Source organism: Bubalus bubalis, chromosome 12 (assembly GCF_019923935.1).
Source record: "Bubalus bubalis isolate 160015118507 breed Murrah chromosome 12, NDDB_SH_1, whole genome shotgun sequence".
NCBI classification, from domain to species: domain Eukaryota; kingdom Metazoa; phylum Chordata; class Mammalia; order Artiodactyla; family Bovidae; genus Bubalus; species Bubalus bubalis.
In genome coordinates this window covers 60,994,979-61,021,478 of record NC_059168.1, presented here as the reverse complement: position 1 = coordinate 61,021,478, position 26,500 = coordinate 60,994,979, and the positions used below count along the sequence as shown (strand labels likewise).

General features: G+C 34.7%; 1 protein-coding gene across 12 annotated transcripts in view; it reads right to left on the bottom strand.

The window, feature by feature from the left end:
• The window catches only part of EHBP1 (EH domain binding protein 1), a 345,461-nt gene that overhangs the window by 44,563 nt on the left and 274,398 nt on the right, over positions 1-26,500 (bottom strand). For 8 of the 12 annotated variants that reach the window (XM_025261231.3, XM_044926040.2, XM_025261229.3 and 5 more), the window contains 5 exons: positions 16,561-16,708; positions 7,520-7,627; positions 4,319-4,443; positions 1,805-1,943; positions 1,540-1,646 (listed from right to left, as the gene is read on the bottom strand). In XM_025261231.3, the coding sequence (XP_025117016.1) occupies positions 1,540-1,646; positions 1,805-1,943; positions 4,319-4,443; positions 7,520-7,627; positions 16,561-16,708 (627 nt within the window). The remainder of the gene's footprint in view (positions 1-1,539; positions 1,647-1,804; positions 1,944-4,318; positions 4,444-7,519; positions 7,628-16,560; positions 16,709-26,500) is intronic. The other 4 variants (XM_025261234.3, XM_044926041.2, XM_025261232.3 and 1 more) reach the window with 3 other exon arrangements.

The following is a 26,500-nucleotide window of genomic DNA, read 5'->3' as shown; positions in this document are numbered from 1 at the left end:
ATCTCTAAGAAGCCATGAGGAATTATCTTTCGTTACTCCTTAAACAAGAAACTAAATCAAGAATTATGTTATTATGAGGATATTTTGGAAGTCTCGTAATCAACAAACCTGTCTAACCACATGAACAACTTATTTATCTTTGGAACTAGTAAATATGAACTCAATTTAAACCAGCCTATTGTTAGACTGATTATGGTAGTTGACAAACTGAAAACTGAAATATTTTTTAAAAATCATGAAATTGATAAATCATGTCTCAGGATAGACTAATCAAATAAGTCACTGTATTTTTTAAAGATTCATACAAAGTGAATATTCTCTCACCTCAATATGAAATAAAGCAAAAATTATAAGAACAGAATAAATGCTAATGGTAACTTTAAAATTCAGTGGATCTATCTGCCAGAGACCAGAGCATTTTCAAAATGGACTTTTCTTTTCTCAATCCCATCCAGAGGGAAAAAACAAACAGAGTAAGAGTAATAAAAATATAAGAAAACAGAAGTGATAAGTAATACATAAACTTCACTGCTTCTACTCACCAGTTCAGTTAAAAATAGTCATTAAGTTTATAGCCAGATTTAAATAGTGGGAGTATACAGTATACTCAAATATTCTGTAACTTATAAATTATACTAAATATTTCATCAGGATATACGAGGTACCTCTTCTATGTATTAAGACATTCTTTTAGTGAAATAACTTTAGGATGAGAACCTAAAAATGAGAAGTTTCTAGAGCCCTAAAATATAGTTTGTAACTCTCAGTACATTTGCAAGGGTTTTAAAATCCAACAAAAACAATTTTAACAGTAAAAACAATGAAAATATTTACACAAACTGGAAATAATAATAATTTTAAAAAGTAGCACCATTAAAGAGAGCAATGCTTCCAGACAAAAATTCAAGTTAAAACTTGTTCTTCCTGCTTCTGTCCCGCAGCTGTCCATCAAAAGCAGCTTTCTCCCTGCGGTCTATCAAATATTTCCCTCACAAATCAATTTTACACATGATCAGCCCATACCCCTACTGAGCTGAACCTCCCCGTTAATTAAGTGAAGAAATTACCATATATATTATATTAATGCAAACATCATTCAGCTAGTAATTCACGGCTGATCTGGATAATGGAAAGGTTGAACACCCATTAACCCAAGCCAACAAAATGGGTTGGCTGAGAAATTCTAGCAGGTCTCATGTGACTCTTCCCTCTAACTGCAGCTCTGCGGTATCTGCTATTGTAATAATTAAAATCCTCCTGGTAGATCAATACTGGAATCTCTTTATGGGAAGTGCCCTGATGGAAATGTCTCAAGGAAGCTGGGGCTGTGGAACTCTGAAAAATTCATTTTTTTTTATCTGACAATTATCACCACACTGCAGACTAATTCAACAGTGCACCCCTCTCACTCTGCTTTGAATGCACTGGAGATTGACATCTTAAAAAACCTAACATCTCATTTTAACAAATAAAGGCACTATTTCCACATACAGTTTGGAATTATCAGCAATCATGAAACCACACAAAAAATTAATATACATTAAGCACTTCATCTTCTGATGGCTTCCTCTGAGTTTCAGTTATCGCTGCCTTCTCCTCATTTCCTTTCTTTGTATCTTCCTGTATTGATCTCTGCCTTTTCATCTCTTAAAAAAAAGGGAAAGACATGTAAAATTATTATAAAGCTTGATAGTTGTATATTAAAATGTGGATTTACATTATCAGCATATATATATATACACACACACACAGCTAAATACTGTTAAATTGTAAGATGGGAAAACATCTAAAAAAGTGTTCTTACCTGGTCTGTTCTCAACATATTGACTGAAAGACTGAAGTTGAGTCTTTCTGACTGTAGCATCCTTGCTGAACACAACAGGATTTCTAAACCGTTCTGTTGCTTTTTGTAATCGCTCAGTCCTGAGATCCTCTGTGCCATTCTAAAAGTAAAACAAATGTGCTGAGAGTCCTGATCTTATAAATGTGAGATTACACATTAGTAAACAACTTTTACTGATTTAAGATAATGTCAATTTAGAAATATATTGAAAGGAAAAAGGATTGTAAAGAGTTCTAAACAGCTCAACTGCCAAGTCTGTTGCCTGTAACCAAAACCTTTGGGAGACAGGGTTTAAACAGAGAATCACTCTTGATAACTTTGATTCATTAGATACTGTAAACCTCCCTGTCTTCTCCTGATGATATGTATCATTTAGATGCCACATTACCTCTGTCTACCCGCACCCACCCCACAGCCTCACTATTCTGCCCCATTGGTTTGTACAGTCCCACAGACTTGTATGACAAGAAGAACTAGTTTCTAATTTTATGCCCATTGAGATAAACCACTAATGCTGGATGAAGGCTAAAAGGTAGGATTATAATACTACCCCACTGAACTGCATTTCATCAGCTATAACTTTCCAAAGCCAGATTTGTAAGTAAGCCCTTTACAGCTAAGGAAACTACAATTATCTTTTCCAGAGCTTCCTATGTTAATACTGGTAACAAATTCAAATGGTTCTATCAACAAGAAATATCCCAGAAGACTGAACCACTGCAATGTGTGGAAGCTGCAGATACCGAGGTGCTGTGTACCAAACAAATATTTCATTTTATACCTAATCTTTTATTATTTTTATTAAGTGTTTTGAAAGTAAATAGGGAAAGGCTAAGATGCATGACTAATAGCTAAGCCTGCTGAATGCTGAAACTGGTTATCAAAAGCTACCAAGACTTTGCCCTTCCTCTGCATTGAGACAATCAGTAATGAGGGAGTCCTCCAATGGCCTATTCTCTAGCCTCAAGGAGGCCTGGGATACAGAATCCTCAAGGGAAGGTAACAGTTTATCCTTTTCCACAAACACAAAATGCCTCATTTATAAACGTGTAAACTGCATTTTATTAAAAAAAATAAAACCCCAAATCAATGCTGAAAGCTTCAAGGGAACAGATGGACTATATGTTCTTCATAAGCATCATTTTAAAAAATCTTAACTAAAAAGATCCATACAAAGACAAGCTGTTTAAAGCACACCTTTTGTTGGAATAAGTTTGAAAATAACTACATTGAAGGGCTTTTTGGAAAGCAAAATCATCTGCATCTATTTAGATAATTAAATCTTAAGAATGAAAATATGTTTCATTTTTTTAAGTTATATATTTACATTAGTATCATGCTTATAATACGCTACCTATGTAGCTAGGATAGAAACAATTATGGCTTTTATTTGTTTAAGAAAAGTGTGTGTTCTACTGTTGCATCATAATAACTGCCCAATAGTGTAAAACTCAAGTCTTTACCAAAATAAACAAACACAGCTAAATTTTTTGAGGCCTGGCAACATGCTAAAATATCAGTGTGATTAGCTAGCAAATCCCATCTTAAGAAACCTTTTTATGACTAGGGACTTCTGCCACTTTACAAATGTATTCCTCTAAACCCACTAATTCAGTTAGCCTTTTCAATCCATTGTATTATTCTTAGGCCAGCTTCATTCTGCATTAAATCCAGTGCAGAAAGCTAAATTGAACGCAAAAAATCAGACCTGATCCAGGCTTCCTTTTGTTCAAAGATAGAGACCAAAAGTCCTCTGGTGCTGCCACACACTTTCATCACCAATTTATAGAAACCGACAGTATAAGGGAAAAGCAATGAAAGTCATTGTTTTGGGACTTCAAAGCATCTCTGTGTCAGGGAAAGGAAATCCTTTCAGTCAGCAGGGCAGTCCCCACTGTCCGCAGGTGGGTGAAAAGTTATACAAGACTAGAAGTGCCCTAAAGCTAGAGAAATATTAATGATACAGTGCAAGGAAAAGGGGGGACAGCTTGAGAGGGGATAATATAAATACTACAAATCATCATCATTATCATCATCTTACAATGTGTCATTCTGGCTAAAATCTTACACAAAGTAAGATTTATACTGGCACAAAGCACATGCAAGTATCTTCAAAATTTATATTCAATCACATACCATCTTCAGATATTAATTTATCTTAACAGGTCAGAGGCTGCAGATGACAGAATATGCTAGAATTCTCTTAACAATATTCTCATTAGCAAAATACAGATGCATATAGAAGTCAAGAATAGCTTTTACTTTTACTTACATATCAACTTAAAGTAGTAGTTTCTCTGAAAAACAGTATATGAATACTGATTATCATACTGACATTCAATTTATCAGCTATTTCATAAAAATTCTTATATCTTAATATGAAGAATTTGGTAAGAAACTGACTTTAGAATTATAAAGTACCAGTGGAAATTCGAATACACAGATACCAAGTCAAGTATTTTAAGTAAGATTTACCTTAATGTCTTGCTCTGAACTTTCATTAACAGCTTTCTGAGCAGTGCTGGAAAGTGAATTTGCCACCTGTGGCTGAGTGTCCAGGAGTTTCTTCAGCTTCAAGTCTGCCAACTTAGTGTCTTGTTCTGTTAAATACGTAAATATTATGAATAACTGTGTGAACTACATTTAGATGTGTAGCTATCAATTTAACGGACATCATAAAAATATTACTATATTTTAAAAAACAGAGAGAAGGACATTAGAGTTGTGAAATAACATATAAGACCAAACATATGCAGACCTTTGCATCTATATATGTACTATACACAATATTACATACTATGTAACTGTAATTATTATACAGTAACTATAGTATAACTAAGTAGTCTTTAGGGATATTGACTATATCCCTTTTTCAAAAATTGATATATAACATTGTGTAAGTTTAAGGTGTACAATGTGTTGATTTGATACATTCATATATTGCAATATGATTAACCATCACAGCATTAGTCAACAATTCTATCATGTCTCAAAATTATCATTTTTTTTTTGTGGTGGGAATAAATAAAATCTAGTCTCTTAGCATATATATGTGCTTTTCCCCAAAATCAGTACCCATAAAGAATATAGTCAACATGCCTAAAGACCATTTAGTTATTCTATGGTTAATAGCAGCTATGCTTACCTTAAAACCTCAGGCCATATTTAATGCATATATTTATATTAGCAACTTTATAGGTTGTTTATAATAAAAGAAGGTATTACAAAGTGGGTATTTAAAAGAGGTAATGCATTTGATTCTACATTATATTATTTTGTAATTTTAATTCTTCTAGTATATTAAATTTAGACATAAAATGCCATATTATGCTCTTAACATGATCTTAGGCAGTCATGTATATACTGTTAGAATCCAATGTTTATGTGTGTACATATATACCCAGCATTGAAATAGGGTATATGTTCACAAATAACTTCTAATTAGAGGGCAGAAATAAAGATTATTGTATTTTGCAATGTATAAAATATGGACAGAAATTTAAAATAAAAAATGGCTATAACTTTAAAAATAAATAATTTCAAATTATTTTTAGCAAGTAAATTAGTCTTTAATAAAATAGTTCAGAAGCAAATGGAAACAATTCCATTTAAAAAATTCACTCAAAGCAACTCTAATAAAATGATTATAAAAGACATGCTGACCATTTGGTGAATGATATTTTTCATAAAGATTAATAAGTTTTCTAATTATAAGATTCTTAATAAATGCTATTATCATTACTTTCATGCAAATTGGTCAATTTATATTGCCAGGCTTCTTTTTAAAACAATATCTGATGAACTATGGTCAAATCAAGATAAAGATTAAACAATTTATTATTAAAACATTATGACTTTTATATAGATATAAAAAAAGAATTTTGGGAAAAATAAAGCAAGGCTAAAAATCATAATGTATGCTACGTGTTTTCAGATTCCAGTTTGCATTCCTATTTCTTTTTTTTTCATTCCTATTTCTTATTGCCATGAAATAAACCATAGTCTGAATTGGAAATCTGTCCTATGTACATGCCAGCACTTGGCATGCTTGAGAACTGTAAACAATGTATTAGTTAACTCCAAAAACAGGAAGACTGAGATGTGTTTTCCTTTTTGGTATACAAAAAAGTAGGAAGAGTGTTTTTAAAAAGATAAGAGTCAAGCCTGTTAAGCCTTAATATTAGTCAGCCTTTAAATACATTAAAATATCTCACAAAGTTGCTATAACTAAAGCTAAAAAATTCTCCTTACCTTATCCAAAAAAGGGTTAATTTCTCCTGTCTTCATAATCTACTATTAAATCAGGAAATATGTACCACTGATTGTCACTGATTTTATACTTTCATGAATCGAATGTTAAGGCTTTAATTCTGAACTTATGGGTGCCCTCAGTGGTAAAGAGATGATACCAATTTCTGAAAGACTTTGACGGTGGCTGTGGTGAGAGGGTGAGTAGGTATTTTAAATCGAAAGAAGTAAAAGGCAGTCCTAATTTTGGGTTAAAATTTTTTTAAATTTCCTTAAATATCAGCATTCTCCTGGACTTGAATAATTATAAATATATTGCCCTGTATCTAGTAAAGTATTATTTAATACTAAGCCATGAAGGAACTACTGACAAGAGACACAGATTTTTTTGGTGGGGAGCTGCTGTCCATAGTTAGGAAGACTCTGGTTGACTGTTTTTTTGCAGAAATAACAGCATGATTTCAAACAGGGAAGAAACAAAGCAGGTTAGCATTGTAGGGACATGCCATGGCTGGGAAGAAAAGAGTGTCTCCCTCCCTGTAGCTTTTCACAGGAAAAGATAAACATTAGGGATTTCACTTTCTTACCTGTAATTGCCAAAGACATTTTACTGCTATAAGAATTCAATTTAATAAGCATTTATGGAACCCCTTATGTTTACAAAGCTACCTGCTGCTAACTTACAAAGGTAATGCATATGGAACACTCATCTATTAAACCACAAGCAATTATCTTTATATTTTATACAAGAACTCAGAAGTTCAACTGCAAATGTGATTACTGGTATGATATCTCTTTATATTTTATACAAGAACTCAGAAGTTCAATCGCAAATGTGATTACTGGTATGATATCTATTGATATACAATAGGAGATTAATTTAATTGTAATCTATATAAGCAGTTTTCAAAGAGTTTTACTGTAATCATTACACACGCATAAAATAATTTATTAGTAGTAATATTTAAATACTTAAAGTAAGCACAAAATTTACAAAATAATATTCCTACTAAGACTATCAATTTCAAACCAAATCAGGAAATCTGATCCATGGTTTAGATTACTATTTGAAGCATTCCAATGCTTCATCTATATCTTAGAACATCACAACAAAATATTTAGGCTGAGAAGGGAACCAATCACAGAATGTTTACAAATTGTCCATAAAATACCAAAGTGAATCTTAGTAATAAGAGAAAAACTAAAATTTGCCATTTCAATATTATTGCTAATTTTAACATTAAGCCTAAAACAAAATAATAATATAAAATTGATGGAAGGTGGAGTTAGCTAAATGATTTGTGAGGGCATAAGATGTAATAAAACTACCAAAAGAATTTACTATCATTATTGGTGAGATAATAATAAAAATATAACAGAAGAGTTTGCCATGCAGCAGGACACAAAGTATTTATAATTTGAAATTACCGGGAGTATCAAGGTCACTTTCTAAGTTAGTAAGTTCATCTCCACCTCCTACAACAAAGCCTTCAGGAATCTCCTCGTTAGTATTTATCTCAACATTATCATTTTCATCTGTAGGAACATGTAGCAATAATGTTAGTATATTATTAGTATATTATTTCTATTTTATATAGGAAAGAAAAATCAGTATTTTAATGACAGTTCAAATTCAGGTCTGACACAGACAAGCAAGTTAAGAAATCAGTTTTAAGTCAACTTTTCATTATTGGATTAACATTTATATTTTACATTTCCATGTCAAAGATGAATTGTCACATCAAAGCAGATGCAAAGATTTTGACAATTTGCCACATGCTGTCTCTGAATTATTGAGCTCATTGAATCCCTATATTTTAAAATGTAATCTCCTGCTAATTTCTAATGACAGTAAATAAAAATAAAGTTGGTTCGATAAAAAAAGTCATCAAATAAAAAAGTCACCAAATAATATTTCTAAATTTCACATTTTATCATTTACTAGAAATAAATATATAAAGAAACAAATCATTCTTTATAAACTTGTAGCTATTTTTAAATTATCTGCATGAAGACTTAAATGCTTTTGTACTATTGATGAAATATGAGCGAAAGCATTATAGACAAATTAAGAACAAACATTGAGATGAGAATAGACAGTACCTTTATGCAAAAGAAAGTTCAGAAACAATTAAGACAGTACATCGTGGAAGACATAAAGCTGGGAAAACACTGTTATTATTCAAAATTAAGTACATGGGAATGAGGTAGATTATACTATTTTTTTTATACATTTAGCAAAATGTATTATAGGTCATAATTTATTACATATTTTTCCTTTTTAAATCCTAATGATAAGTTGGTTAAGTAATTTTCAATATTATCTATTTAAAAAGGCATAGCAGTAGATTTGTATATTAGAAGCTAAGCTTTAAATTCTGCTACTGATAGGCAATGTACCTTTTGGAGAAATATCTGTCTAGCCCTGGGAGTTGAAGAATATCCCTACTATTCTACAGTTTATTTTTCATAGGGCAACTTTTATTAATAATGAGATGTTCCAAAGGTTATTGCAATTGAGAAATTCTAACTTCTATAACTTTGGCTTAAACCTTCAATATTTGTCCTTTTCCCTGTACAGTGTGTGTTTGATTTTGGGCTTCCCAAGTAAATATTTACTGTGAGCATTAATATTAATAATAATAGTTTACATTTATTGAAGACTTCCTAATGGAAGCCATTTAGAAGAATACAACAGAGAGAAAAAGAATGAGAAATGCCCCCAAGGGAAAATATTGCTAAATGCTTTCAAATCATTAAGGTATTATACTTGGCTATATTATTTAAGTACAATTAGTTGAGAGAGCTTTTCTAATTGACTGTGCTTAGTACAACTATTTGACTAATTTCATAAAAGTCAGCACCATCATCTTCATTGTTCTCAAAAATTCTTCTCTAAATAATTCTGTAGTAAAGGGAAATGAATGAACAAGTATTTCCTGAGTACCAAGAAAGTGTTCAGAACACTTCCTCCTGTCAGAGAGTTTACTATCAATAGATTTTAAAGTATGGTATTTTGTTCCTGCAACCAGCTTCTATTGATTTCTACTGTCCATAATTAATCTAGAGTGAAAGCACAAAATTCAACACTCATTCATTTACTTATTCAAGAAACTTCTATTGTATACTGAAACTGCAATTTACAAAACACTGCTAGATGTTGAAGAGATATCAAGTTTTATAAGATATCAAGTTTTAAGACATTTATTCCACCTTAAAGTTATATATAAGTGAAGGTCACTCAGTCATGTCCAACTCTTTGTGACCCCATGGAATTGTAGCCTGCCAGGCTCCTCTGTCCCTGGAATTATCCAGGCAAGAATACTGGACTAGGTAGCCATTCCCTTCTCCAGGGGATCTTCCCAACCGAGGGATTGAACACAGGTCTCCCGTATTGTGTGCAGATTCTTTACCATCTGAGCCACCAGAGAAGCCCAAGAATACTGGAGTGGGTAGTCTATCCATTCTCCAGGGGATCTTCCCAACCCAGGGACCAAAAGTTATACATACAAATGACTATAATACCATGTAGGACAGTTAAGTGTTATGAAGTAAAAATAAGATACAGAGCAAATTCAAAGGATGAAAAGATAATTCTTTTGCCAGTAGCACAAGGAACTATTTTTTGGAAGCCCTAACTTTTAAATTGAGTCTTCAGAAATGTACAGAATTTCAAAAAGTACAATTGAGGGAAGAGGTTTAGTGGCATGAGAGCAGGAAAGTGTAGATTATGTTCAAAAAATGGTGTAAAGTCCTATCTGGCTCAAGCATACTTAAAGTGAAATAATGGGAAGTAAGACTTAAAAGGTAAAAATATTTTACTTGGTAGGAACAGAAGGACACTGGTTTGCTGGTCAAACATGATGGGCAATGTGTTGTTTAAGTTGAGAACAGTCTATATAAGCAGTTTTCTACCACAGTGTTTTATGGTAATCAGTTGTGAAATATGTGTAATTACTACAGAAGCACTGAAGCTCATGTTTTTAGGAATTAAAGTATCTCCAATATTATTCCTAAAATATTACTCTTGCTTACATTCTGATATACCTTCATATGTGAAAGAAAAAGTGGTTCAGGGATTGCACACAGGAGTATATTAGCCATGTGACATCACCCTTCGTTCGAGATCGCTGAGTAAGACGATGGACTCTAGAACAGAAAGGGTGGAGGCAGGAAATCCATGTTGGAGACTGTTATAACCTTCAGGCAAGTAGTATGGAGAACTTAATATATCATAAAATAATTGGGAGTGGGTATGACTTGAAAACCAACTGGTACTGGGTAGTTGGGAGGGATACTGATGAGAGGAAGAGTGAGACAGATGTCAACACTGACTCTCCAGACAGAGTGACTAGAACGATGGCATTGTTATGAAGAGAAGCTAAGTCTGGAACAGTGGTTGGATATGGGTACTTCAGGTCCTGGAGTTATGCAGTGGGATAGTCTTTACTCCTTTATACAGTGCCAAGATAATGTGTGATGTTAAACAGGTGCCATTCATTTTATTTCCTGGCTAAACGAAATCTCTACCCATATTACCCCTCACCAGTAATGCTGAATAGGCTAACTCAAAAGTTTATAAATGTATTGTTAACCTTAGATAAAAGGATTACTATTTGGGAAGGGGAAGAGTAAAACTTGATTTCCTCTAATGATCAGGTTTTCTTAAGAATAGATTTCCACTTTCTTTCCATTCACTGACTTCAGTTTTACAATGAACACTTGAATTTTTTTCAACAGTTATTGTTACACATTTCTTAATACCTATCGAAATACTCTATATGAATTTTAGCAGAACTAAAGTACATGTGTGTCTGTGTGTGTGCTTAAATTATTACATATTAAATATATGATATATATAAGATTATATATATCTTTAAGGCTACCCATTTAAAACCCACTAGGTAAGCGTGGCCGGAGAAGGCAGTGGCAACCCACTCCAGTACTCTTGCCTGGAAAATCCCATGGACGGAGGAGCCTGGTAGGCTGCAATCCGGGGTCGCTAAGAGTCGGACACGACTGAGCGACTTCACTTTCACTTTTCACTTTCCTGCATTGGAGAAGGAAATGGCAACCCACTCCAGTATTCTTGCCTGGAGAATCCCAGGGACGGGGGAGCCTGGTGGGCTGCTGTCTATGGGGTCGCACAGAGTTGGACACGACTGAAGCGACTTAGCAGGAGCAGCAGCAGCAGCAGCAGGTAAGCGTGGCATAAAGTAAACTAGAGATACAATACACAATAGAAGGTGGTTTGCAAGTATGGCCTGTATATGGGAAAAAGTAGAAAGAGATTATACATACACTGGAATGAGACAATGCATTCCAACTGACACTGTATAGCACTATAAGCAAAATGGGGATCCCAATGGTATGATTAATAGCACAGAAATAAGGCCAGTCTTACAAGACTTATCATTTATAAATAAACTGAATGAAAAGTCTGAACATAAGGCAACAGTAAAAAAAAAAAAAAAAAAAAAAAAGAATATCTGCACTTAAAAAACAAAAGAAGTTGAGGCTACTGTTAAAAACATATTTACACAAAATGGTAGTTTAGAGAACACCTACGTTTACATGAAACTGTTTCTTTCCAGAAAAAAAAATTTTCAGAATAAGATATCTTATTTGCATCATGATTTAAAAATTCTCACTGAAGGCCCCCTGTAAAATTTATAACTTGTAAAGTTATCCTATAAAAATCAAACAAATGATAGAAAACAATACAAATATATTATTAATGAAAGCTGAAAATAAAAATTACTGAAGGCCTGTAAGATTTTATTTTGGTTGAACAAATTTAGACAAATCTATTTACCATAACTGAAATAAGGATAATGCAGGCACACAGTCTCATGGATAAAATTTTTTAATTTTCATTTATCCATTTGAAATCCAAAAACAAAGTATACTATTCCATCTAAACCAAAGAGGGGCAAAAAAGTCTGCTTAACGGTTAAATGATCCCTTGAAAAAAAAAGTTAAATGATTCTGCTGCTGCTAAGTCGCTTCAGTCGTGTCCGACTCTGTGCGACCCCATAGACTGCAGCCCACCAGGCTTCCCCATCCCTGGGATACTCCAGGCAAGAACACTGGAGTGGGTTGCCATTTCCTTCTCCAATGCATGAAAGTGAAAAGTGAAAGTGAAGTCGCTCAGTCGTGTCCGACTCTAGCGACCCCATGGACTGCAGCCTACCAGGCTCCTCCGACCATGGGATTTTCCAGGCAAGAGTACTGGAGTGGGGTGCCATTGCCTTCTCCGTAAATGATTCTAACCTAACTCAAACCAAACCAATAAACTACAGAATAAAAATAAACAGATATGACATAAAATATCATATATATGATATGATAGGTATCATAGATATGACACAAAATATATACAGATTTAAGTATACATAAATATATAAAATCTATATAATATATACCATGTAATATATTATAGATATAATATCATCTTCAAACCTGACAAACACCTTCCTTGCAAGTGCCCATGGACCACTAATAAAAATGCAACATTTGTTTAGGCAAAATAAAAACTTTTTAATTCTCAAAGCAGAAATTCAGGCCATATTCACTGACCACAATATCACATAACTGAAAATGAAAATATCACACTTTGGCCCCAAACAACTGTACTTTGCTAAGTAAGATCAATATAATAAATGAACTCATAAGTTTGTTACCTAAAATGAGGAGTTTAAAAGGCTGTTATAGGTCTACAATTAAAAAATGAAGCAAAAATTGAAAAAACACATGTAGAATACCACAGTATCACCTGACTCTCTTCTAAGCCTTCAGATTATTTCAAGAGGTGAAAAAGTAAAAGCTAGGCTGTAGTGGAAACAGTGTCAGACTTTATTTTTTGGGCTCCAAAATCACTGCAGATGGTGATTGCAGCCATGAAATTAAAAGACGCTTACTCCTTGGAAGGAAAGTTCTGTCCAACCTAGATAGCATATTAAAAAGCAGAGACATTACTTTGCCAACAAAGGTCCATCTAGTCAAGGCTATGGTTTTTCCAGTGGTCATGTATAGATGTGAGAGCCGGACTGTGAAAAAAGCTGAGCACTGAAGAATTGATGCTTTTGAACTGGTGCTGGAGAAGACTCTTGAGAGTCCCTTGGACTGCAAGGAGATCCAACCAGTCCATCCTAAAGGTGATCAGTCCTGGGTGTTCATTGGAAGGACGGATGCTGTAGCTGAAACTCCAATACTTTGGTCACCTCATGTGAAGAGTTGACTCATTGGAAAAGACCCTAATACTGGGAGGGATTGGAGGCAGAAGAAGGGGACGACAGAAGATGAGATGGCTGGATGGCATCACCAACTCTATGGACATGAGTTTGGGTAAACTCCAGGAGTTGGTGATGGACAGGGAGGCCTGGTGTGCTGCGATTCATGGGGTTGCAAAGAGTCGGACACGACTGAGCAACTGAACTGAACTGAGGCTGTAGCTCCTTGGACAGGTTCTGTTATTTCATAAGAATTAGGCTACTTCTGGTTGAAATAGGATGCAAGTGGGATGCTTGGATACCTGGCTTCAGAGACCTAAAATAACTTAACAAATATTTTCTGTGAACACCTGAGGCTCATGACACCTCACCTCAAACTTAGCAAGTTTCCTTTCCTCACTGAGGCTGGCTGTTGAGAATGGAAAAAAGCAAGCATTTCAAATAGGTTCAGGCAATGAGTCTGAGTATCAAGTTCAACACATCCCCTAGGTTGTGCTTTCACCTTATTATTTCAGCTCTTGACTACTCCCTCTTCTTTGTCACTCTGGACCACTGCTTCCAAAAAATTTCCCTCTCTAGTCCATCATCTAGGCTGGTGCCTATACATTCCTCTCTCATTTTGCACCATTCCTTATTCAGATTTGGTAATTCCCATTAGACAGTGGAAGAGTGGACACTAATTTGTTAATTGTTTTTCCTGACTTATCAACCCCAAAGGGTCATTTTCATTTAGGAATTAGACTCTTATGAAATCAAGTGAATATCTAATTGGCTATGTAAATGCCAGCAAACTATAGCATGGGGGGCAAAATCCAGCCTACCACGCTTTCAGGGTAAATAACAGGCATGCCCATTAATTTACATATTGTTCAAATCTACAAGGGCAGAGCCAAGCAGTTAAGAGAGAGAATGTATGGCCTGCAAGCCTGTAAAAATTTACTCTGGCCCTTTCTAGGGCCCTTTCTGCCAAATCCTGGCCCAACACAACAGCTGGCACCACTAAATAGATAAACGTGTATGTATGAATGGTTGAATTCTAGGAAGGAATCTTACCCTTTCCCTTGACCTAAAGGTCTCTTCCATTCTGGCCTTGAAAGCTTCAGCTTAGGCTTTGATGCCCGAGCAGACCTAGTCAGATCCATACACCTTTATGAAGACAGGCCAAAATCCACCACTGAGGTCAAGAAATAGGCCTGCACCACTTGAAGGTCAACTTTAGGTCTGATTAACAGCCTACCATCTGATATGTGGCCACTTCCAACATCCAAGGTATGGTATGGTCTATGAGAGAAATGGGCCCTGATCACCTTGGTCATCTTAGGCAAGAGTCTTGACTCTTCAGCAGGTTCTCATAAGTCATCTGTTAAACTCTGTCCCATCTTCATTTCATCTGGCTTTTCCTTTTCTAGTCTGTACTTCTTTGTTAGTTTCAGAGATCCAATCCTCACTTGTTCTTTATTCACTTTGTTGACTGTTGAATGATGCCAAAGTCAGGTCTTCACTTTCCCTAGTTACCAAGCTGGGAAGCTACCCATTTTGGGGATTGTAACACTGATTAAGTCTCTCTACCTAGTCTAGTTCTGGCTTAGCCTCAACTGGGATTGGATTATAAAGATAAGACCAATTACATAGCTGACTCACCCCATACCCTTAATCAGAAAATTTTAATCCTTAGTCTACCTAGAGTTCACTACTCATTTAGCATTGTTATCAGCTGCCTGTTAGGAAAAAAAAAAAATTAAGAGATAGTGGATGCCTCTCTATTTTATGTTTACTCTTCTATGGGTTTACAATGTCACATGGAGATGGTATCAGTAGTTTTAGGACAGTCTATCTGGAGGGTCAAGAATATGAGGCTTTTTTTTTTTTTAATCATTCTGAGATACAAGGAAGCAGAGACATCTAAAGTTTACTTAGAGTATCTGGAATTTCTATGATATCAAAGAAACATCTTGTTACTAATAATAAATGAAAGCAAATTATAATAGCATTATATAAATGTAGCTGTGAGTGGTTACTGAAGTACTGAAAGTCACTCAGTTGTGTCCGACTCTTGCGACCCCATGGACTGTATGTAACCCGCAAGGTTCCTCTGTCCATGGGATTCTCCAGGCAAGAATACTGGAGTGGGTTGCCATTCCCTTCTCCATATAGAAACTGTAATAAAAATTCTGAATGATAGGAGTTGAAAAGGTAAGATGAAAGACTTAACTAAGAAACAAACATTCTGAGAACACCAGATGGACAGAAACATAGCTATTTGGGAAAGCAGCTTTCAAATATATGGGGATGGGAGGTAACATGCTATAGGCATTTGTTGGAACACTCTACAACAGTAAGATTTTAATATAAGGGATCAATTAGAAATAACAGCAGTAAGTTTCTGTTTACTATGAAGAAACTTATTGACCTAGAAATAGTTTCCTTTGTTTCAGTTCTCTAAGGTTTTATTCGAGTCCTCACTTGCCTACTCTCCAGAATGATCTTAGCATTTAAGTTTAACTCAGAACAAGTACCTGGCATGTTCTGGTAGATAAATAGGTCACAAATCTTTGAAATAAAAAAGCCCTCTTGAGAATACTACTAAAATAAAAATGTAAAAAGTTTCAAGTTAAAAGTGCCGAAATTGAGCACTGATAGGTAAAATTAAAATTCCCTTTAATTATATGTAGTCCTTGTTTCAACATCAAGCTTAGAAAAATTTCTACAGATATTGAAAAAGACCCTCTTCAAATAAGAAGACTCTGAGAAATGCATATGGGTCTTATTAAAAATTCTTACATTTCAGGTTATAGTGCTGGAAACATTGTTAAAGCTACTTTCCGAAGATCTGGCTCAAAGTGAAAATCTCTCAAGCCAAAGCTCTCGACTAACAAGTCTTGTGATCCAGATGCTGAGGACTTGATCGCATTTTACTCATTCTAATACAATTAATGAGGCATCATGGGGAATCACAAACTAAGGCCTGTCAGAGTTTTCTCCTAAATCATATTCTTGGTATTTCTCGAGTACTAATCATACTTAATCATAATCAAAGTACTTCCTGAGTTGTTAAAAATTAAGTCAAAGAGTTGATTTTGAAAAATGGCAATAGTCATCTTCTGATTTACTATGAATAGGTTAGAAACTTTATGTATTTGATGCACAACATTTTGAAGTAAGAATAAAATGTCCCGAAAGGTCCATCACAGATTTCTGGGTTGTCTGTAGAATATGATACAAGATTCTTAAACTCACCTCCAGATGCCTTTGACCTTTCTTTCAACTTTTCTGCAGCCATTTCACCATAGCTGGGAAGTTCTGACATCTTCACTCCAGATCGAGCTTCTGCTATTAGCTGACGAGCTCTCTCTCTCAGCTGCCGACGTCGCTCTTCATCTTGCTGCTAAGATATATTGAACAGTTGCCAACTCAGTAATTGACAGAAATGCAATTTCATTTTCAATCTGATCATCACGATAGTAACTGGTTTACAGCATGGTGCTTGGCCCACATTATAAATAGGATGCTCTATATCAGTTGGATGTCACACCATTTTTAAAAGACATCCAAGAATCAGATTTTTAAAAACATTTACAAATTATTGTATTAAAATGTCTGTTAAAAATTCAAAGTAGCCTTTAAAGAATGTTTGGCAATATAATTACTGAGAAAGTAGCAGGATCAACTATTAATAAAATGACTGGGCTTTTAGGAAAAAAGTCACAATACTGAAAACAGAATTTCAATTAATACTTTTTTTTCTTAAGATTAAAATTTAACTTGCATGTTTCTAGTAAAGGCATACAGCATTGGCTAAAGGAAATTTTTGATAGTAGAAAATGCTGCTATATCATGTTGATCAAATATAGAAAACAGTATTTTTAGGGGGCTATGGCAGGTATAGGATAGCACATTAGTTCCTCAGTTATTGCTGATAGTTTTAAAATCAGAATTAGGTACTGATGTACTACTATCCCCATTTCTACTCTCCCCCCAGACACACACTGAAAAGAAAAAGTAAAATCTAGCGTGGGTTTTGGTATTTGAAATAACTAAAAATGACAGAGAATTAAATAAATTAGATTTTGCCTCCCTAAAAACAGGTTATTATGAATTGCAAATAATCAATGTGAAACTGCTTTGGAAACTGGAAAGTATATGATATAAGGCATTATTATTATGACAAAACAAAGCCTGAAATAATCTGGCCCCAACATAGCTGTAGTTACCGTCTCTTAACCTCTTCAAGTCTCTATAAAACCTCACATCTATTTATACATATTGTTTGTATCATGCGGTTTCATGCATCCATGGATTTGAAATGAACATATCATTTCATCTTCCTGGAAAGTTCTTCTCTCATCTATTTAACTCCTACTCATTCTTCAAGATTCATTTTAAATCCACTATATTTCTCTGACTACTCTTCTGTCCTCCTTGCTGGTGGAAAGAAGTTCTCCTTCTTCTCTGTGGCTACAAAAGTGTGTGTGTGTGTGTAATGCATGTGATTACTTTTTAAAATACTACATATCAAGTTAAAACTCTGCACAAATGCCTCCTTCTCAGCAGAATTGAGCCACTCAAAGGCAGGAGCTAGATTTGACTTATCTTTGTATCTTTGGTCCTTAGTACACACCCTGGTGCTTGGTACTTGCTATAGAAATTTCATGCATGAAAATTTATAATTTATACTAGCAAAGCTTATAATACAGAGGGCAAGATAAAACAGCCACAATAAGGAGATGTGATTAAAATGCACAGAAGAGTTCAGAAGAAAAAAGTTTACTTTTGTTGTGTAACTTTTTTCCCCCAAGGGGAATGATTAACCAGAAGTGTACAGTTAACAACAATGTATAAAATAGGTTGGCACAGAGGGACTGGAAAGAGTACTTAGGAGGCTCTTATAAATAGGACAAGGAAGCTATAATGAGATTCAGAACTGGGATAGTGGCAATGGGAATGGAAGGAGACAAGTGTAAGAAACATATCAGAGCTAGAACTGGTACCTGTACCAATTCTTGGTAACTGATTAGAGGTAGAGGGAAGAAAAAAAGCTGACTCAGAAGTTTTAAACTTGGGTAACTAGAAATGTGGCATTAAAAATAGAAATAGAAAAACCAAGATGAATTATAAGAGGAAAAGGCTGGAAGTCTGGGGTAAGATAGACTAGATTTGAGAGGCTGGTTGGACACTTGAGTCAAGATGTAAGTATTTGGGAAGTGAAAATGATGCTAGGGAGTGAAGTCAAACTATGACTACAGAGCTAACGGCCGAAATGACAGGAATACACGAGATCACCTGAAAAAGTACTGTAGAGAAAAATAAAACCTACTAACTAAATCACAGAAAACATTTACATTTAGGTAAAAATAGGAAAAGGAGACAGAGAAGGAAGAGGATGAGAACTGTAACACTGATACATCCTGAGAATCAAAGACGAAGAGGCTTTCATGAAAAAGGGAATAATCGACTGCAGTAAATGTTAGAGGTTAATGAGTATGAACGTTTAAAAAGGGCAATCAAACTTGGTAGGTAATTGCATTAGAGAGAGGGGTAGGCACTAGACTGATGCAGTTCAAGCCTAGGCAACTGTTCACAAATTTTGAGACGGCTAGAACTGAGAGCTGTCAAAATTAACGAGGGTATAGAATGGAGCACAAGCTTGAAGCTCCCAGTGGGCAAAGTGAAACAACTCAGTATCAAACAAACATGCAATGACTGCAATGAATTGAATAATCACTGAAATCACACAATGAATCAGTGAAAATTCATCAATTCATTATGACATTCAAAAAGTTCTTAGAAGGATATATAAACTCATCTGCAGATGCTTTTAATAGAACTCCCTGAGACTTCCTGTTGGTCCAGCAGCTGGGACTCTGTGGTCCCAAAGCAGGAGGCCCAGGTTTGATCCTTGGTTGGGGAAGTGGATCCCACATACCACAACTAAGAGTTTACATGCTGCAACTAAAGATCCCAAGTGCTGCAACGAAGACTGAACATCTAGTGTGCTGCAAGTGAAATATGGCATAACCAAATAAATAAATAAATAAATAAATAATTTTTAAAAAGAGAATTCCCCAAAATTAGTAATTGGAGAAAAAAATCAAGCACTTATCCTGTCTTTCCAGTGGGAACTGAAGTTTTGGGCAACTAGTAAATAGCCCAGTGATTCCAGCTATATTAACAATTTCTTAAAAAGTAAAATTAAAAAAAAAAAAATGAAACTTTGCCATTCATAAAAGAATGATTGATTCTAGCAAGGCTTATGAACTATTATTAAAGCTCTTAAGAAAATGTTTGATGGGAAACTGGATATTTATATTACATACTTTCCAAAGATGGCCATGACAATATTTCTCATCCTACAAACTTTTTGCAGTGTGACCTTGCTATTTCCTTATCAAGAGATGACATATTTAATTCCCTTCCCCTTGAGTATGGGCTAGTGTAAGTGATTTGTATATAATCAACAGAAAATAGAAGTGTTGAAGGTGACTTCCAAGGCTGGGTCAGAAAAGGCTATACCCTTTTACCCAGTTCTCTTGAAATTCTTGCATTTTATATGTTCTGGGAACCCAACTGTCATGTTGTGAGAATCCCAAGCCATACGCAGGTGCACTAGTTCACATTCCCAGCCAAGTTCAGTCTTGAGTCTTCTGAGCTCACGTATCAGACATGTGAATAAAGGCTTCTTCAGAATATCAGCCTTTAGCCACTTTGGGTCACTTCCAACTGCTCAAGTCACCCCAACTGAGACTTCAGACAATGTGGAACAGAGACAAAGCACACACACTGTACCCTATCTGAAATCCAGACCCACAGAATCAGTGAGAATAAAAGTAATTTTAGACCATTATGTTTGGGATTGTTTTACACATTAATAATTAGATCATGTGGTTAATTAAGTAGTACCATATAGATTATTTCCTGGTTGTAAGAGGAAAACCATATTTTAAATCGGGAGATCAGAACTAGATCAGGGATTAGAAACCACTACTCTAATGGTCAATCTTAGCATCTCTAATGTTGAGTCAACCATATGTAACATGTTTTTTGATGTGAAGCACATGAAGCAAGCGCCACCTATAATACTCTAGCCCAAATGTCTAAAGTGAATCTACTAAGCCTTTAGATATAACCTCCAGTTTATTATCAACACAGGAGATAGAGAAACATGGTAAATGACAGAGCAAGGAAGCAAACAAACCAACCTAGGAAGTAGGATATTCAGGCTAACTGACCTGGTCATTTTAATGAGAGAGAGTTATAAAAACAAACACACAACAAAAGCCAACTAACCAATCACCATCCCCACCAATAAGAGGGACCTGACCAGATGCAATGTATAGGCCTGGGTTAGACACCAGTTGGATAAACCAGCTATAAAGGACACTGCTGAATAAATTAAAGAAATTTGAATATAATCATAGTATTAAATGAGAGAAAATACAACGACTGCAAAAATAGTTTATATATTAATAACTTAACTTTGTCTTTTTGGCAAAATATATATGCAGACCTAGAAGGTTATTTACAAAGTTGTCATGGTGGAGCTCAGGGTATGGAAATGTGATATTTATATTTTCTTCAATTTCTCTTCATTGTCTAACTTTCTATAATATAACCACACTACATTTGTTATAAAAGTTATTTTTTAAAAGTCTTGGGGGAAAGGAAGAAAGAAATGAGATGACACGTTTCTGGGTTGGATGGTTGTGGTAGGGGCAAAAGACTAGAGAGCTAACATTCAAGAGAAAGTAATTTTCTTAATATTTAGAGAGGCAGACTTATTTGTAGTTAGAGGAGTAGTATACACTGGGTAGAGTGAAACTGAAGATGCAATAATAATAATACACAAAAATCCTGTTTATTATTAGTATTTCTAAACTTAGAAAATAAAAAGGAAAGGCAGGCTTGATAATGGTGATTTTGGTGTTGGCTTAAAGCTCAACATTCAGAAAACTACATCACTTCATGGCAAATAGATGGGGAAACAGTGGAAACAGTGGCTGACTTTATTTTTCTGGGCTCCAAAATCACTACAGATGGTGACTGCAGCCATGAAATTAAAAGAAGTTTACTCTTTGGAAGGAAAGTTATGATCAACCTAGACAGCATATTAAAAAGCAGAGACATTACTTTGCCAACAAAGGTCTGTCTAGTCAAGGTTATGGTTTTTCCAGTGGTCATGAATGGATGTGAGAGTTGGACTATAAAGAAAGCTGAGCGCTGAAGAATTGATGCTTTTGAACTGTGGTGTTGGAAAAAGACTCTTGAGAGTCCCTTGGACTGTGAGGAGATCCAACCAGTCCATCCTAAAGGAGATCAGTCCTGGGTGTTCATTGGAAGGACTGATGTTGAAGATGAAACTCCAACACTTTGGCCATCTGATGCAAAGAGCTGACTCACTGGAAAAGACCCTGATGCTGGGAAAGATTCAGGGCAGGAGGAAAAGGGGATGACAGAGGATGAGATGGTTGGATGGCATTACCGACTCGACGGACATGGGTTTGGGTGGACTCCAGGAGTTGGTGATGGACAGGGAGGCCTGGGGTGCTGCCGTTCATGCGGTCGCAGAGAGTCGGACACGACTGAGCGACTGAATTGAACTGAACTGATTCATATTTCTTGTGCTTTTATGTGCTAAGTGCTTTATATGTATGATGATCTCATTTAATTTTTACAATCCAATTTGTACCAATGAGAAAATTTAGTTTTAGAGTTCCAAGATCTCACAGCTAGAACTGATGTTAGAGCTCGGAGTCCAACCCTGGTCTGTTTGACTACAGGGCCCTGCTCTTAACCTCCAAACTATTTGATCCCCCAAAAGTACCAAATTACATGACCAACTGAGGAAAATTGAGCTTTTTACTAAACTTTCATCTTTCAAATTTAAGAGAAGTTAAGAGCACTAATAAAAATCATTATTTGATATGCCTCAGGCAACTAGGTTTAAGTGAATTTCACCGCATGAGTAATAACTTCTTGCAGAGTTAGAATTTGGTGATTCAGACTAAGATGAAGTGGTCTTGGGTCATCTTAACTGCATAAAAATGAAATAAATGAGTCTACCTTTCTGAATATGAAATGAGAACCTAGCTTTTTCTTACACCTACCATTTTCTTCTCCTCCCCCAGTAATACTCCCATCTGCAAATGTTTCTGAGATCTTACCAAGAGTGCAATTTAAAACAGACAATCATTAATAAAACCAACTCTAAATACTAATTAGGGACACTTTATCAATTTCCATGTAAATTGTTTGTTTGTGACTATTTACCTGTCATTGTTCTCCATACAATAGAAAAAAATGCAAATGAACAAATCAGAATGCAGCCCTAATGGGACTTTCTGTTTATAACCATTAGCCCAGAGGTGTGCTGTAATTCAATTCTCAAGTAGCAAGATTTAGTCTCATTAACACACTGCAAGGGCAGGTTACAAGTCATAAAACCCTACAGTAAACAAAGTTTATGGACACAGCACAAAATCTTGAGCCTGATTGACAGAATTCTAGTTCCCTATCAGATTGCCTTGATTTACTTTTCTACTAATGTCCTAACAACACAGAGACAATTTTGCTTGGGCCTAGAGCTCTCCAGTGGGATGGCATATCTGTGCTGTTTGTTTTCTCACCCATTAAGTTCTCTTAAGACAAAGAGCCAACTGAGAAAATAGAAGTTAATTGTTAAGGTCACAAGGAAAAGCTTGTAATTACAGCAATTGATTATGCAACCAATTTAACTGATAGTATTACTAATTTCCAGATTCCTTATATATAAAACTATTTCATCTTAATTTTTACATATAAGCTTCATTAAAAGTCAGTTTTTACATTATTATTTAAAGAACAGATAGTACAAAATCTTTGTATCTTTTACTTAAAAGAAACATATTGCTTATGTCAAAGGAATAAAATGACCAGAGAGTAAGGATGATGGTTATTTCGTTATTTTTGTATGTTTGTAGATTTGAGTATTTCTGACAATGATGGTTTGCCTAAAACTATTCAAATACAGAAATGTGTTATCTGTTTTCACCTTTCTGCATTCAAAGGAAGACAGTGACTCATAGCTGTAAATAAGTCATCTGTTTACCAAATCTGCTGAAAAAAATAAAGGAATCTTTTCAATGGGATGCAATGTAAGTACCTTAGAAGACTGCTGTCATTAAAAATTACATTTGAAAAATTCAATACATAGGAAACCTATCTTTCATTTATCTGCCTAGTCTAAATAAACTTAAATAAATTGAAGCAGGTTTCCTATTTTTTTAAGAATGGGTCTGATGGCATTTACCTTTTTCTGTACAGTACAGTATTATTAAGAGAGTTAGACTGATTTATATAGTACATTCGAGCTTTTGTAAGATGGATGTACTCTTTAGAGGGAAGCTATATTTTTGAGTAAATACTGGCTGTGTGCCTGTGCAGTGTGTTCACAGGTGTTATCTCATTTACCATTCACCACTCTGAGGTAACCAACGTCACTCCGGTTTCACAGAAATGGAATCGCACTTAAATGTACTGCCCAAGGTCATACATCTTGTAAATGGCACAGTAAGAATTAAAATCAGTGTCTGTCTGATTTCAAAGGGTTGGTCCTGTCTATTACATTATTGGTGTTCAGAAAATTTGTCTCAAGCCCTATTGCTGTTGTGATTAAAAAACAACAACAGTTTTTTACTTACTTTTGGGCTATACAAATAAGGTTAAATGCTCCTTTGTGCTACTGAAAACAGAGAGGTAAAGAGAAGTTAACTTATTTATATTCATTTAAAACTTACATTCTTGACCTTAAATTATAAGCCTTCAGAAAAGTACTGAATGTGGTACATTTAAGCTCCACTTTTCCTCTTACCTAACATCTTCAGAAGGCTAAAGTCCTGTTATGGTACAAAAAGCTTGTATTTCAACACAACGGATTTAAATATTCAAATATAGAAGATGGATCATAACTAACCACTTTGGACATAAACTGAAAAAATATTTTCACAGCATGTCTTCAAGATACTATTTTCCTTATCGTTCTAAAATGGTCTACAATCTGCCATAGATAGACGCACTAGTAAAACTTGACAATTTAAGGACAAACTCTTCAAGAATAAGTAATGTAATTCCTTGTTTCCTTTCCATAAAAACGTATTGCTATGCAATTTTTATATTTCACAGTTCACCGACATCTAGGCAAGCTTTCTTCCACTGCTTCAATGGTGCTACTTTTAATTTTATCCTCCTTAGTCGTAGTAATTAAAGTGATCAGCAGTGGCATCCCAGCGGCTTTGACACAGCTACAACCCCCTAGCAGACTTTTGCTTTCAAGGGGAAGAGGAAGAAAAAGACCAGAGTTTCATTTCACAGAGAACAAGAAAATCAAGCTTCTCCAATCCTCAACTTTATTCAATTGTTCTTTCAGCAGCCTTTGGATCTTAAGAATCAAATAAAAATGGCTGCCATGGGGGGTCCTTTTGATACTTACCGCAAATGTCACTGACTGACATTACTTTAGCCAAAAAATGATACCATGGATTTGTGAAGGTGAATTAAAACATGAGAAACTGTCAGTGTTGCCGCTGAGATCATTACCCACCCAAGGGTGTCTTTTATAACATTAGATATTTTTATGCAGTCAGTTGAAAACTATAGATTAAGAAGGCTTTCAATTTAAGAAACATGTCTACACACATTATCATGAAATAGGCTTTTACAAAATTTACAAATATGTTATTTCAACATAGTTTGCATCTTTAGTCTTTGTAAATCTGTATTTATAACAGAACAAAGCAGAGTATTTCTACCAACAAACCCATATTCCATGTCCTTTAACTCCCTTAACAACACAATATCCTGTGCTTACTTGTGTTCTTCAGTGTTTTCATAGTTTTAATAAATGAACTTCTATTACTTGGGCTAAATACATTTTAACTTATCTAAATTTTTTAAAGGGCTTTACTTAGTAGTGCTAATATTTCATTGGATTCTCTTCTCAAAATGGTCTGTGAAATTCCTCAGTTTTATAGTAAAATAAGAGAAAGAACCTGACTGCCACCCTTTCATCATTAGACAGGAAGCAAAGCTCTGTTATTAGGCATTCAGAAAGGACAAAAAAAAATTTGTGCTTGTCCAGAGGCAAGGATTACCAAAGTGAACCTATTCACTTGCAACCAAAGATAAAAATAAAAAACAAAATTACAAGATCTTTAAAGGTTTGGGTAGACTAGGTATTTTCCTGCCAGCTTGATCAGTTCTTGACTGAATAAATAGGATTTAGAGTAAAACATTAAAACTGTTTAGCAGATCTTTTCAACCCATTTCAAACTTTTCTTATGCTGGTTTGTAATATAAGCAGACATGCTTATAAATGGCCACACCTGCTCATTTCTCTGGGGATGGCCTGATCTCTGTTTCTCTAACAAAGAAAGAAAGAAAGAAAAAAAATCAGCCTTTCTTGTTGCAAAACAGAGTGGAAAGTCAAAATCTTTCTCAAGTTTGCCCCATCTGGTCAGATTAAATCTTTGATCAACCCTGGGGATTACATTTATTTTTGTAGTAACTACTAAATTTTGGATTTGTTTAAAATACATAGGCAAAATATTAAACAGACTGTGAATTTTAAGTTTGAGATCTATTTATAATATATGAGCAGAAAGTATAAGAGAATTAGTTTAGAAAAAACAGAAATGCATTTTAAGAATTTATATTTCATTAGTATTCATTGCACAGAACTGAATATATCATACTTAAGTTTTAAAAAATAGAGCTCTTTGTTTCCAGATACAGAAATGGTCATTTTTAATTGCAGCATTTGTTTTGCTCGAGTGCTGTAAAAATAAAGAATTCTAAACATAAGAGTGTATGATCAGGTTAATGTTGCTAAATGAGCCTTTCCTTTCAGTATCTAGAAGCAATCTGGGATATAAAGTTTTATATTCTAAGTCAGTAACCATTTTCTTTCATTCATTCAACTAATATATATGAGTTTCTAGTAGGTACTATATTTCTCTAAAAAGAATTATTTTTAGGATTATAAAAACAATTATTTTGTGTTTTTGAAGACTTCAAATTACATTAGCAGAACTAATGAAAATAGTTTGGGCCTCCAAAAAGGGTTCTTTGATAATTTAATTTCTCTTTTCTTTGTGAAATTGATAACTTCTTAGTTTAAAAAAATTATAAGAAAAAAAGAAGAATGGCT